The following is a 15,212-nucleotide window of genomic DNA, read 5'->3' as shown; positions in this document are numbered from 1 at the left end:
GAATCGATTACATTATAAATGAATTGATAATATATTTGAAAATAAAAAATAATCTTATTATAATGCTGTAAGTTTGCAAAATATTTATTGTCAAACTCATACAAATATATATATATATAAACCGCCGCCTTACTACATATCAGGCAGTGCAAATTCACCACAAAGTTTTAATGCTTATTTATTAAAGATTATTAGTCTTTTTTTTTATTTGTTTTATTTAGCAGTCATACTCGATTCTTTCATTCATTTCTCTCTCACCATTCATTTTCCATTTAGAATATAAAGAGAATATAAAGACTTTGTTTTTATAATAGAATTTCATAATATACATATACATAATAAAAATGCATTCATCCAGCTAGGTAATGCACTATCGTAATACATTGTATTACAATAAAGCTATATAAAAGAATACTATTCACAATGCTCTCTTTCTTTCAAAAAACAGATAGAAATAATTATTTAAAGACACTTGTGTTGCACAGGCACTAATATTTTTTTCTTATATTTATAATGCTCATAAAGTAAAGACAAGTTAAATCTGATTTGTTTATAACAATGTGAAATTTCACTATTTGGACATAATCACAGAAAGCAGTCATGTATGACTGCTATTTAAAATCATAAATGTGTTTTGAGAAGCATTTATAAACAACACGGGTTTATAAAGATACTTTTTCAATTGTCTGTAATAAAATAAGTGATGTGAATTAATTGTGCTACATGTGTTATGAATTATTATTTGAAAAAGTTTGATATCTCATACTAAATATCTTATTGTTATATCTAAAGTATTGTTCTTATCCAAGGATGCGATTAGGAAGTATCAGAAGATTATGTACAATAACATTCAATGTTATCAGCATTTCTCCATATCTGCCTTTTCCATAAAGTATATCTCATGCTTCTATAAAAAACTATCGTGATGTAATTCACACGATTAGAAAGTAAATATAATAATTTACCATATGTAATGTACGAGAAATGTTTGTAAATATTTAATTATGTATAAGGATGTAACTGTGGTGTAGGGCATGTTGATAACGGAGAATTTTTTTGATTACTAGATGGTGGCGTTAAAAGGCCACTCTCATTCGGACTCTGTCTGTCAGAGTCAACATTTGTGTCCGAATCGTTCATATAACCGCTCGGAATTTCTCTAGCTAATCGTTGCTGCGCTTTTTCCAACATATCCAAATCAACCACATGAGTTTGTATGCGATGCGATTCGTCCACAACAATGTTAGGTACAGTGGCCTTCAGTCCGGAACCAGAATTGGATTCCACGGGTGGGATCGTAGATCTTAAAAGAGACTGGGATTCCTCTTCTGCGACAGTGGTAGCAAATGGTGTTATCCATTTGACACATGGAGCAAGTTGGTCCCATGATAGTCGAGATACTCTTAATGCGCATTCCCTTCCTTGAGTATGGTAAATTGCTGCTGCAGCTATGTGACTATATGGAAACTTTAAACAGCCTTCGTCCAAAGTTGCTAGATCTAATAGTTGAGCTGCTTGAGAATATTGTAATCCACCATATTGTGGATATATAAAAGCGTTTGGTCTAGATGAATCGCCTGATTCGATCTGCATGTAAATATTGAGCCATCCTGGAGCAGTTATCGGGGATAGATTCCATCCAAGTCCTTTCAATATCATCAACTCCTTTCCCAAAATTTCTTCTTCCGTACAAGCTCCATCAGTGACATATGCAAACTCTGCGATTTTAGGTGGATATATTTCTTCAACCTGAAAAAATATTTTTTTCTTATAAATTTTTTTTTTTCTAAAAATAGATGTGTATTATGTGTATTAAATGTATTTAAAAAGAAAAGAAAAAAAAAAAGATTTTGTTTTTTGATTATTTAACTCCTATGTAGGTATGAATCTAAAGAAGAAATAAAAAATTTACAAACCTTAGAAGCGATAAAAAGACAAGTTATTCCTATAAGTTGCAATTGATTTTTAGGTACGTCATGATGAATAGACAAATATCTGTCTAGATAGTCCATAGCGAGATAATATGTTTCTCTGTGTAATTTGTACACTTCACAGACTTCAATCAACCAATCCAATAAAATTGCTCTCATCCGTGGCTGTAATGTTGGATGCCTTTGGAACATTTCTGGATCCCTCTGAATTAGTGTTTTCTGATCTCCAAGACACATGATGGACCATACTTGGGAGCCATCGGCCCATGGAAGAGACGGTAATGGACTAGGTCTAACAGCTGTACTGTTGGAGGTTGAAGGTGTTAAAAAGCAAGTTGCAATTCGTAATTCCGACCATGTTGCCGGCTCTTGCTGTTCTTTTAATGGAGACGTTTGATGCTGGAGAGTGCATGTGGCGTCTACCGAATGTGTAGTATGACAGGATTCCACATAGGAGACATGAGTCAGTACGGGTACTTTACTAGGTGGATATATGTTTTCTGAATCTTCCGAGAGTTCCGTCGCACGTCTCTTACGTTTTACAGACTGTGCCTTGCCTCCTTGCAAATAAGTTTGTGATTTTTTTTCCTGCAAACTAAATATACAAGAAAAATTTATTCTTCCCTGCAACATATTCTCCGATATCATCTATCTCTAACAATTTGTATAAAGCGAGAAAGCTTATACAAAACATATTGAAAAACTCCAAAGGTATAGTTTCTAGCTAAAAATTTGATAGTCATGAAAAAATGTTTCAAGTTATGTATCACTACTTTGTAGATGCACAATGCACAAATAGCAATGCCTAAAACAGCTAGGAGATAATAGATTATTACATCGCTGAAGAAAAACTGCCAAAGTCCCAGGAAAGAAATTATCCAGAGAAAAAGGTTATAGACGTAAAGTTTGAACATGGATGGAAAAAATATATTTTTAATTGAGCACGCGATAAGTGCCGAATGAATTTCATCGTAAACTAAACGTTTCAGAGACTGTAAAAGAGAAATATATCTGAATTTTAACGCCAAATGGAACATCGGATCACTCACCTGCTCTGTGGCATCTTGCTGCGGGATTGCCAACGTGTACAGAAAATATTTGCCGTCGGAATAATTTTTTTCCAAATGTATTAGATGGCGGAGATCTTTGGAACGAACGTCCGCTCAATTTTCACGATCCGAGCGTAATGATTTTCCTGAGAAAAAGAAAGGAAAAGCGGAGGAGCGCGCGAAGCCTACACGCCGTTGATCGCCATAATGCACGTACTCCTGACCGTCGTTGATTCGACGTATCGACTCCTAATTTTCAATCGGTGTCAATTTTTCTGATCGGAAAATTTATCTGTCTCTCTCGTGAACTATTTACGGGCCGTGAATCGATAGCGAATAAAGAATATTCCAAGAAAAATAGGGAACGTGGATGTGGAAGCGCGGGAGACTAGCGCGCGAAACGACGACCAACCCCTGTACGCCCCGTAACGCCCTCTATATGCCGTATATAACCTCAAAAAAGGGGCAAATTTGGGAAAATTTCATGGCACATTCGACGTGTGACACCGTTACGCGACTCGGACTCTTGGTTACCCTTTCTTCGGCAAGTGGATTCCGATATATTTCTCTCCTCCAAAAAGCGACTCCGAGATCAGCGTCCTTCCGCGAGGAACCGCGCGCGTTCGATTGGCTCGTCCGAAGCGAGTTATCCTTCAAAGTGCAGTGCGATCAACGTCCGGACAGGTAGATGCGTGTCCCGTGCGATGTCCTGGATGCCTCGAAGATTGGACCGCGTCGAACCGAGAGGTTTACGCGCGCGCGCGGTAAACGGAAGATGTGCGAAAGCCCGCCTCGAGGCCATGCAGCTACGCGTTGCTCACGCGCCGTTGCTTTCCTGCTCGCGTTCCACGTTGCCAATCTCTTCGCAGCCGTGGGCCTCGGCTGGACGGGAAACGCGCGAGCTAACGCGGTGACCACACACTCGCGGAACGATCGCGGAACTCGGAAGTACGCGAGTACGCGGACGGGTTTCTGCCGCGCGAAACAAACTGGCGCGCCTGGCGATGTGAATTGGCGTTTCGCGGGAACGCCGGAGCTATGGGCGCCACGCCGCGCCGCTCTCCGCGTTGCCGATTGGCCGAGACGCGCGGCACAGCTGGCGCTCAGCTGATCCGTCCTACGCACACACGCGCGGTCCAGCCACACGTATTGACAGACTGTACATATCGTACCGCGCTCGCGGCTGTCGACCGTCGTCAACCATCGTCGACCATCGTCGACCATCGTCGATCACGCGGGAAATATGCGCGCGTAAACCTCGTTCGCGCGGGCTTTTCCTACTTCCACAGCGAATAGCCTCTTACGATCCGCACTCTTATTCACTATCGCTATACTACTCTCGAGGAGTCGCGCCAAGCCGTCGCATCATTTCCTCGCATCATCACCGCCTCCACATAAATTACGCGTTCTTTCGTCGCGATGTTGCTTCGAGATTGTGCTTGAGATTATCGATACAAGTCGACATTTATACGGCGAATTATACTCATTATTACTCGACTCGTGTTAGCTTCGATTGGTTTATCATCAATCTCAACATTATCTGTCGCATCACGCGTGCAACAATAATTATATATATATGTATCAATATTTTATCATTCACGACAATGGATTCAAAATTTTCAACTAGATACGTTTGCGACAACAATTGAACGTTAAAACAATGAAATATTCCAAATTCTAAAAACGGTAACGTCAAAGATACATAATGAATCAATTGTAAAACTTTTGTTTCACGATGCTTTTGGGCGTATCTTTTTAAGATTCAAAACTTCAAGTTTCTCGATGTTCTTACACTTTATGAATGAAAGAAACATGCACATATATTCATATGTTATTTTGTAGTATATATACACGTATGAAACGGAAGGAGCAATTTGTGTAAGTAAAAATATGAATGTACTGTAAAATTTATTCAGAAAAATAAAGCTTCTTGCTTCTTCTTTATTATAATCGGACAAGATGAATCGATGCAAACGATATTCTTGAAAGATTACGACATTTTCGAACGTGCCGCGTTTGATAATCACTGTTTTATCTACATGTGCATTGGAGTTTGAGAAAGTGACCACAACACGGCATCCTCGTCGTCGGAGTCTTCTCGCGAGAAATCTCGTCAACTAAATCGCAAGTTATTCAAGTGCTCCGATAATGTCGTGCGTCGCGCATAAATGTATGTACGCTGTATGTGTACATGCAGTCGTAGGCGCGTATGACGTGCAAGCCAAATTAGTGTGCGTATAATCTACGCACGAATAATCGATGTGTGAGTTGGTGAGGAACAACGAGAAATGAGGGAGGATAGAATTAACATGACTTTTCGCAATTTTGCTTACCTGTTCCAAGAGAGTCTCTTATCTCTCTTATATCAAGCAAGCGGTAATATCTAACATAACTAGTGCTAGGACGCGATCAAGACATTTTGCATTTGGCATTTGATATAAATATATATTATAAATGAAAAGGATATATACCTATTCGCCTAAACTGTCATTTTCATCATAAACTGTCATTTCCTTTTCCATAAAATTTCCATTTTGCGTTTACAACTGTACGTGAAAAGACTTGCTATTTAGCAACAAAGATTGTGCGATATAATTGAATTGCATGTTGCGATATTCAATTGATGACGATCACTTGTGAAATATTGAAAACAGATGATTAAAAGATCTTTTTCGTGAAATAGCGTTAATGTTTTTCTACAAATTGGGACGTGACTAATCGACTTTTATTGTTTTAACTGACAATATTTTATATATATATTATATACATTTCTGGGAGGGCGAATATGAATTATTAGATGTGCGAGTCACGGGCGTCATGCCAGGCGGTGCGGCATTGGGTCCGTTAGCAAAAAAAAAAAAAAAAAAAAAAAAGAAAGAGAGAGAAAGAAAACAAGACGACGCAGGTACTTAATGCTCGGTTGGCAAGTCTCGGCGACAAAGTTGGACAAAGCGCGAAATCCGTGGATGGACAGAACAAGCAGTACTACAGAGCGGTACTACTAAGATACGAACGGTGATACGAGGCACGGGGCGCTCATTCAAGTTGCACGCTCCTGGTTTTCTGGAAATCGTCAGCGGTCGGGGCCATTAAACGCGTTATATGTGTCTTGCAATTTGATCCCGCGGCGCTCGGTGCGGTGCCCTGATCGGAGAATAATTTACGCGAATTCCTGGGCATCCTGGGTCTCTGTGCGACCAGCAGACCTCCTGGGTTCCTTCTCACGCCCCTCATGCCACCATCGTCTCGTCATTCCCGTTGTCGCGCAGTATCCGATACTCGTCGCGCCGAACGTCGTCGACGGTCATCAGAAAGACAGTGTGTGTGTGTGCATCCAGCATTGTCTCGCCGATTTTTCGGTGAGTAGTGTGAGACATATCCACTTCATGTGTTGCTGCATTTGACGCGAATGCCGACCTAATCCCGTGATCGCACGACTGTGAGTGTTAACGACGAACAATGACAGCGATTTACTCCTCCCATGTTTCCCATGTCATGAAAATTTTATCTTTATAAAAAAAAGGAAAATCTTGTCATTTTTCTTAATCGCACGAATTTAAATGTGTTTTCATCAGCATGTGCTTACAAATCTTGCCATTCATTACAAAATGCTTGAAATCATTCATATTCTCGTGAATACATTTAACATTTTCTAGAACATAAAGATTTTGATACAAAAAAACATGAAAACCATCTACTATTAGCTGAAAGATTAGAAATTACACTCTCTAAATGACACTACATGTTACAGGATAAATAAATGCAAGTTTCTGAGTAATGCAGGGCATAATGCCAGTTAAGACAAAATCACGTGTTCCCGAAAATATGGGGGTCACAGGTGGACTGGTAGATGCCCGTGCTAAGCAAGTCTTAAGAGAGGCTGTAGATGCTGTTGTTAATAGCTTTGCAAAGCATAGTCAAGGTTATGGCAGAGGTATATATAAACAGAATCTTCTTTAATCTAATTTTATTAATCATTGGACCACTCTTAGGCTACATTTGGAAATATCATTCAAGTAACTATATATCACTTTATCCTTTTTGTTCATAGAATGTTAAACAAGAATATAATAATACATAGAGGTAGATCTTGGAAGATCCATGAGGGTTTTTAAATGTAGCCTAATCATATCTAGTTTTATTATCATGTATATGTATATATATATATATATATATATTTTTTTTTTTTACATATATAGTAAATGTTGTGGAAGCATTGCAAGAATTTTGGCAGATGAAACAGGCCAGAGGAACAGAATTGAGAAATGGCGCATTAGTTATTTATGAATCTGTTCCTGGTGCCAATCCACCTTACGTTTGCTACGTAACTCTTCCTGGAGGATCTTGTTTTGGAAGCTTTCAAAACTGTCCCACAAAGGCGGAAGCACGCAGGTCGGCTGCAAAAATCGCGTTAATGAATTCTGTATTCAATGAACATCCATCGCGAAAAATTACTGATGATTTTATCGAGAAAGCTGTCGCAGAGGCGAGAGCTAGTTTTTCCAAACCTTCGGCAACATCAAATGGAGTCAGTAGCCAAGCACAAGTAAATAAAATATGAGAAATTGTTTATCCTGTTAAATTATAGTAAAAATGCTTATACATGTATTCTTTCAGGGAAGCAGCGATGAGAAGGAAGATCCAAATACGGGTATAGGTGCGTTTCGTTTTATGTTGGAATGTAATCGTGGAAGAACAATGTTGGAATTCCAAGAATTAATGACAGTCTTTCAATTGCTTCATTGGAACGGTTCTTTAAAAGCCATGAGAGAAAGACAGTGTAGTAGGCAGGAAGTAGTCGCGCATTATAGTCATCGGGCATTGGACGACGATATGCGTAGTCAAATGGCATTAGATTGGGTCGCTAGAGAACATGAGAGTGGTGGCGGGATCGTGGCAATGGAATTGGCTTTGGCCGAGCGTGAATTGGAAACTGCGCGATTAGCAGGACGAGAACTGAGATTTCCAAAAGAAAAAAAAGATATATTAATGCTCGCACATGCGCAGGTTTGTCCGCAATGAATTCTAATAAGAATACTATTGCGGTACATAACGTACAAGACTGGTCTTTCACGAGAGATAAGATTTTGAAAAACTTTTTTAAAAGTTTTTTTGAGATTTGTTTTACAAAAACTATTTTATTTCTTTTTAAGGCCTTTATGGCACAAGAACTATCTCGTCCTTTTTATAAAGCATAAACTCTATAACCTTCCTTTTCTTATAAAGCATTTCTGGTGATAATAGATCTTAAATGGGATATATATATATATATATATATATATATATATATATATATATACATACATACATTGAATACCAAGTATATTTAAATGTTGTCAAAGATGACATTTATATAAAGATATATGACGCACATGATATGGAAATTTATATTTTTTCTACACATTGCACAAATTGCTTACATGTGTATATCTTTCGGGACGCAAGGTTTTGTCTTCCATTATCTATATTTCGTAAGACTTGTTTAATTCAGATCAGAGTTAGATGCAGCAGATGCAATTTTGCAATGTATTCGGAATTGAAAAAGAATGTGTAAGATAGATGTGTATGCGCATGTGATATTCACAATAATAATAAACTATATAAACAGCATTTTTAAATAAAATTTAAAATAACAATTATGCAAACAGGGTAGGTATATATAATGACAATTCAATTTTACAATTTAAAAAAATGAAAATCTGCAAATTTAAAACATTTTTTAATGAGTTATAAACACAGAAACATATGACAATATATTGTAGGTGACCAAGTTTGCTATCATATTGCAAATCATATACTTGCTCTTATCGATATATATATATATACGCTTGTCTGAAGATATATCTTGAAAAAAATAGATGATTACATCGATTCTAATACTCATATCGCTGTTATATAAGTCAGTATGTTTTATATATGCCAATTTTAAAGTAGATGGATATATTATTTTCAAATGTAGTTGAATAGGATATAGTTTATAATTGTTTTATAGTTTTTTTTTTATTAAACAATGATGCACCTTTTTAATGCATTTGTTATAATATAACAATAACGTGAAACCTGTAAACCCATTCTGTCCTATCCTATCCTATCAGCAGTATTAAGATTTTATTGTATTGTCTTTTTCTGCTGTTTCTGCAGTTTCTTGCATAGGATGGGTCAGTACTTTATCTATAATTCCAAATTCTTTTGCTTGCGTTGGGTTCATAAAATAATCTCTCTCTGTATTCTTTACTATAATGATATAATTTTTATGAAATAAAAAGATTTTATATAAGATATAGCCTAGAAAGAATATCACAATAGGCATACCTATCTCTTCTAATTTCTGTCCAGTATGTTTGACATATAACTCATTGATTTGTTGCTTCAATTTGAGTATTTCCTTGGCTTGGATTTGGATATCTGTAGCTTGTCCCTGTACTCCTCCTGATGGTTGATGTATCATGATTCTAGCATTTGGTAAAGAATGGCGCATGCCTTTGGTTCCAGCTGCCAAAAGTAGACTTGCCATAGAACAAGCTTGACCTACGCACCATGTAGAGATAGGAGGAAGAACATATTGCATAGTATCATATATTCCAAGTCCTGCTGTAACACTACCACCAGGTGAGTTGATATACAAATGAATTGGGTTTTTACTACTTTCTGATTGAAGAAAAAGAAGTTGAGCAATTACTGCAGAAGCTACAACATCTGTAACCTATAAAAATTGAATCAGCTGTTTTAAAATTATCAACTATGTATAATATAATTAAAAAAAAAATTATATCATCATACTGGACCCATGAGACAAATGATTCTCTCTTTCAAGAGACGCGAATAGATATCATATGCTCGTTCACCACGTCCACTTTGTTCCACTACAATAGGAACAAAATTCAAATATCTGCTACTTATTCTGTGTCCACAAGTCTATAAAAAAAAAAATGCGTCATATAAATTTTCGTGAGATTCTCAATAAATTCATTATCATTGGAAATTTCTTTCATCAACAAAATACTTACAGTAATTTGTAGTAAGCCGTTTATTTTTCGCAACATTTTCGTAAAGGGCAATGATTGCTCAGAAAAAATATCTTTTGATAAAAAAAATTCACTTCTACTAAAATATGGTTACAATCATAACATCTGAGAGAGAGAGAAAGAGAGAAACACACTTTTACTCCATAAAAAAAAATAGAAAAAACACAATAAACTAAACAAACATAACCTATACTCCGAACATTTCCAAAAATCTTAATACACATTCATTAGAATAGTGTGCGTAAAGGCAAACAAGAGGAAAAGATCTTGCTTATTAATTTATTTCTTCTTATTACCAGATTATTATTTGTTTTGCACAAATCAGATTATATCTTACATTTCCGAATATACCCCTCCCACACATATAAAATTCTTTCAGTAATTCGCATGATTCGCGGCACAAATCGATTCAACATTTTGTCCAAACTTTATAAATAAAATTCCCTAGCAATTTCCTTTCAAAATGAGTTTGTTTCTTTTAAGGTCTCTTTTACTAACTTTGGTTAATTTAGTTGATTATTCTATTGTAACGTCCGCAGAAAATTAAAACTTGCGGACGTTCACCTGAAATGACGTAGGTACAGTCGAGCGGTACCTTAGGTTAACGCATGTGCGATTTTAAATATTAAGATATATAACTTTTACCATTTTATAATCTTATCATTTTATATTCTTCCTTTTTTTTTATATAACTTTTATTATTAAGATAATTAATGGTAAAGTGAGAACTCATTTTCCTTCGTTTTGCGATATGATATAATTTTATTTTACTATTACTATTGTTTTCTTTTGGATATATAATTTGGAAATATAATTCTATAACTTAATTTTCTTTTTCTCGAATCATCTCTTCTTCGGTTCTCGATGCTGCAACTGTAGAAGAGACAAAGGAGCGTTCGACGATCTTAATTTATACTAAAGGGGAGGCTTATCGCACTCAAATATTCCTAATGTAAACTTTCGAAACAAAGGACTAGCTCGGAAAGTCTTTCGTTGCGCAACGAAATTTAATTGACGAAAACGAATTAAATGAATTTTCGTTTTGCAATAATAAGATTTATTATTAAGTATTAACGATATCTCCAAAAAAATATTATGTCTTAGCTTTATTTTTCTTTCTTTCTTTTCCTTTTATCTTCTCCTAATTTCGCGTAAATAATCGTAGCACGAAATAAAATGCTCAGTCGAGGAGTGCTTTGTTTGCCCCTCCCCCTTTGCATCGGGCCCTACCCTAGAGATAGAGGGTTGGATGCAGATGCGGCAGTCGTTATCAAATCGTTAGAGAGTGCAGTCACTGTCTTAAATCGCTGAGTCTTATAATTACAAGGAATTACATTTTATAATTACAAAAGAAAAGCAAAAGGAAAAGAAAAGGAAATCACTAGAATTCTAATACTTTAATAATTTACCTCTAATAATTTAAGGTAATCATTGCTTCTAATACTATTTGGAATATTATTTGATTTGTCTATATTATATTATTTGATTTTCTTATATTATATTATTTGATTGTCTTATATTATATTATTTGATTAGCTTATATTATTCGACCAACTTATATTATATTATTGATTTTCTTATATTATATTATATTATCTGATTTGCTTATATTATATTATTGATTTTCATTTCATTTTAATATCACTACTTATATAAATTTTAGAGATAACTTAGAATTTAATTATCATATTTACATCTTATCTCATTATTATTACATATTTGATATTTTTATATTGGTTGAGTTGTTTGTGTATTATTCATATTATATAGACCATGTCTGTTCAACATCGATATCTCTGTTATATATATATATATATATATATATATATATATATATATATATGTATATGTATATATGTGTATATTAATATTCCTTAATCGTATATCTTTGAATTTACACATTATTTTCTTATCTTTCCTATTTAATATTGTCTTATTTCCATTCCCATTTCATACATAATTAAGCTTATATTACCCTCATCTTTTGCATAGATCAAATATTCATATATATGTAAACCTGTATTTCCGATATTTTAGTATTATTTTATTCATCACTATATTTCACCATATAATTCTCATTAATACTTTCATTACTATTATTATATTATTATTATTATTATTATTATTTTAATGTAACTATTTATTCGTGTTACATAATTTTTTTACATACATTTAATATTTTACAATAATCAAACAAATCATTTCTTTCTTCATTTCTTTCTTATTAAATAACTTTGAATTACAATTTCACAATCAATTACACCAACAATCATAACTTTACAATACAATATTATATCCCCATTATTATATTAACAAAACATATTTCCCCGCGATTTCCGCTCAGTCGCGGGTTCTAATCCGAAAATATAGTTTAATCATATCCAGTATCGCCATTGAACATAAATACACTAGATATCCCTTCTCAAATTCCATTAACCGTTCTACGCCATCTTAGGACGTAACACCATTGATCAATTTTATTTGTGTTAAGGGTATATTCCTGATGGTAATAATTTAGCTTAATTTTTTTTCTAGATGTTGGCTGCCATATAACTAAACCGAGAACTGTTCCGAACATTTATACTATACACTAGCTACTACCGCTAACTCCTCTATTTACTGAGCCTGAAAGTTGAAAAACTTATGTATTACATAATGTGACGTAGGGGACAATGATGTCACGTGATCAAAACGTGGTCACGCGAATGTAATATGGCTGATGCATTACAAGACATAGACATTATTAAAGATCTTAAATATTTCCATTCTTCAAATTCTGCTTTAGAAATTTTTTTCATTTTGTATTAAATAAATTTTCTGTTATTTCTGTATTAAATAAACCTGATTTTATACACACACACACACACACACACACACACACACACACACACACACACACACACACACACACACACACACACACACACACACACACACACACACATACCTATTTCACATGACCAAATACTTTATAATATATACATATATATTTCTAAAAAATAACAATTTTTTGTTAAAAAAACTTTTCTTCAAGAAATGAACAAAAGCTATAATAATTATTATCGAAATTAATTATCGAAAAGAATAAAAAAAACATATTACATATTTGTTATTCAAATATATATAAAATTCGTGTGTCGGTATATTTATGGGACTTTCATGCGCATGCGTGTCCCCTTACTTCATGCGCATGTGTTTTTGTACATGCTTTTGGAGCCATGTATTTGAGGCTAATTAATAGTCTAGATATAAATATAAATGTCTATGTTCCGAACCCATCATAACCTGCAAAAATATCAAAAATGTTTCATTTGGAAATTTAAGACCGCAGTAATTCAAAATATTTTTGTTTTTGTTTAATCAAAAACTTTTCTGTATATGAAAATTCTGAAAATATTAATTATGACAAAAATCTTGTTATTACAATAATATTATTATAATACCTACTATTATGAGCTAAATCGTAAATATCTTTTGTTACTACAAAATTATATATTTTATTACTACAATCACAGTACATACAGTAGCGCTACTTCCTGTCGGCACCTTTGATGTGTACGAAATTGAACTGCACATGTGCGAGTTAAGTATGTAACCAATCATAGATTTACTCTTCGATGTTGTATTAAACAGCACTAAAATGTTCTATCTCGCTTTCATCAAGTTTTAAATATATATCTATTTTTTTTAAGTTTTAAGTTTTAAGTACATTGAATGTATATATACTACTTCCTTTCTTTTTGTAACTTATTATTATTTATATGCTAACATTATATTTAAGATATAAATTAAATAAAAATAATATAAATATGATTTAAATACGTAGCTAATAATGAAAAATACTCTATAGACAATATAAAATATAAATATCAAATATGAAATATAAAAGTAAAAGATAATTTAAAAAATATACATAAAAATATATAAATATTGATTAATAAAAAGAAAAACTATATTATATTATTAACTTTGGTAAAAAAAATTGCATAAAATATGAAAAAAATTCAACATAAAGAAGTAGTATATAAAATAAACGTATGTTTATGTATTTAATTAATATTATTACTTTAAAATAAAAATATAAATGTAAATATATATATTTCTTAAATTTATAAGATTTAAAAAATACAATTATTTATACAATTGAAAAATAATACAAAATTTAATAAATAAATAGAAATGTAGATATACAATAGTAAAAAAATATTTTTGTATAAAGAAAAAACAATTTATTTTAAAAGCATTATAAATATATTTATACATATATGCAATTACAATTATTAAATATTATGTCCATTTATTTTTAGAATAAGAACAAATAATAATTTTCAAAGAAAATAACGTTTTTTTAAATTTTCAATATTCTAAATTTATAATAAAAAAATCTAATAATAAAAAATCTTTTAATAAAACAAATGGAGAATTAATCTGTATAAATTTTTATAGAGATTAACTATTCTCCAAAGAGAAAATAACTTTTTGTTCTTAGTTTTATTTTCTCTCATTAATCACTATTCACTGAACCCTGAACTATTCATTAATCAATATTCAATATTCACTCAATATTGAACTTCTATTTATTTTCTTTTTCTACACGCCCATTTCATAGCCCATTTCTCGATAAGCAGGATCTTGGTTGCTGTTATATAACAATTACATTGCTGAGTAGAAAATTATAATTAACATTTATATTACATGTAACTTAGTGTTTGCTGGGGTATAAAATATGTGATATATCATATTTATAAAATTAGAGAATTATAAATAAATATATTAAAAATTTTTAAAAATAAATAAAATATATATGTGTATATTTTTATTATATATATATATATATATATATATATATATATAAAATTTGTTTTTTATTTTAATATATTTATTCTTATATATCTTGTAATTCAATAATTTCATAATGCGATTTACTATGTATACAATTATGAATAATATCAGATAATAACTATTACTATCCTTATTCCTCTACCGTATACGGAACAAAGATAGACTGATAGCCTCTTTTTGTGTCACATTTTCTTTTCATAGTCGTATCCATATGCGCAATATAGTATGATACTACACGGATACCAACATGCAAAGTAATAGCAAAGCGAGACAAGGACGCACTATCATATAATCTTTCTTTGTCAAGATATTAGTATGTTACCACTGAAATTTCCCCATATATATAAATCTAGTAATATCCGCTA

At 32.9% G+C, this 15,212-nt stretch overlaps 3 protein-coding genes across 7 annotated transcripts; 1 reads left to right on the top strand and 2 right to left on the bottom strand.

Moving 5' to 3' along the window:
* Positions 1-68: 68 nt before the first annotated feature.
* CycE (cyclin E) lies at positions 69-4,722 on the bottom strand. Of its 2 annotated transcripts, XM_011634434.3 has the most exons (3): positions 2,981-4,722; positions 1,917-2,526; positions 69-1,749 (listed from the first exon to the last, which is right to left on the bottom strand). In XM_011634434.3, exons 1-3 carry the CDS (start codon positions 2,992-2,994, stop codon positions 1,003-1,005), a joined length of 1,371 nt encoding a protein of 456 aa, XP_011632736.1. In that variant the 5' UTR covers positions 2,995-4,722; the 3' UTR covers positions 69-1,002. The 2 variants fall into 2 exon arrangements, with proteins under 2 accessions (XP_011632736.1, XP_088928168.1); XM_089072042.1 differs by lacking the exon at positions 2,981-4,722 and having other exon boundaries at positions 1,917-2,594.
* A 498-nt stretch (positions 4,723-5,220) lies between these two features.
* Positions 5,221-9,007, top strand: lft (Limb expression 1 family member lowfat). 4 transcript variants are annotated; one of them, XM_011634432.3, is made up of 4 exons: positions 5,221-5,356; positions 6,732-6,914; positions 7,180-7,526; positions 7,598-9,007. In XM_011634432.3, the coding sequence occupies exons 2-4, from the start codon at positions 6,758-6,760 to the stop codon at positions 8,000-8,002; spliced, it is 909 nt and encodes a 302-aa protein (XP_011632734.1). In that variant the 5' UTR covers positions 5,221-5,356; positions 6,732-6,757; the 3' UTR covers positions 8,003-9,007. The 4 variants fall into 4 exon arrangements, with proteins under 4 accessions (XP_011632734.1, XP_011632732.1, XP_088928169.1 ...); XM_011634430.3 differs by lacking the exon at positions 5,221-5,356 and adding an exon at positions 5,905-6,339; XM_089072043.1 differs by lacking the exon at positions 5,221-5,356 and adding an exon at positions 5,905-6,419 and having other exon boundaries at positions 7,180-7,508.
* ClpP (Caseinolytic protease proteolytic subunit) lies at positions 8,681-10,409 on the bottom strand. The gene is made up of 5 exons (XM_011634428.3): positions 10,343-10,409; positions 9,988-10,110; positions 9,761-9,895; positions 9,293-9,683; positions 8,681-9,214 (listed from the first exon to the last, which is right to left on the bottom strand). The coding sequence occupies exons 2-5, from the start codon at positions 10,021-10,023 to the stop codon at positions 9,081-9,083; spliced, it is 696 nt and encodes a 231-aa protein (XP_011632730.1). The 5' UTR covers positions 10,024-10,110; positions 10,343-10,409; the 3' UTR covers positions 8,681-9,080.
* Between the last annotated feature and the right edge of the window lie 4,803 nt (positions 10,410-15,212).

Source organism: Pogonomyrmex barbatus, unplaced genomic scaffold, assembly GCF_055798465.1.
Source record: "Pogonomyrmex barbatus isolate J1 unplaced genomic scaffold, ASM5579846v1 scaffold13, whole genome shotgun sequence".
Taxonomy (NCBI): Eukaryota; Metazoa; Arthropoda; class Insecta; order Hymenoptera; family Formicidae; genus Pogonomyrmex; species Pogonomyrmex barbatus.
The sequence above is the reverse complement of the archived record's forward strand: the minus strand, read 5'-3'. Positions and strand labels throughout refer to the sequence as shown.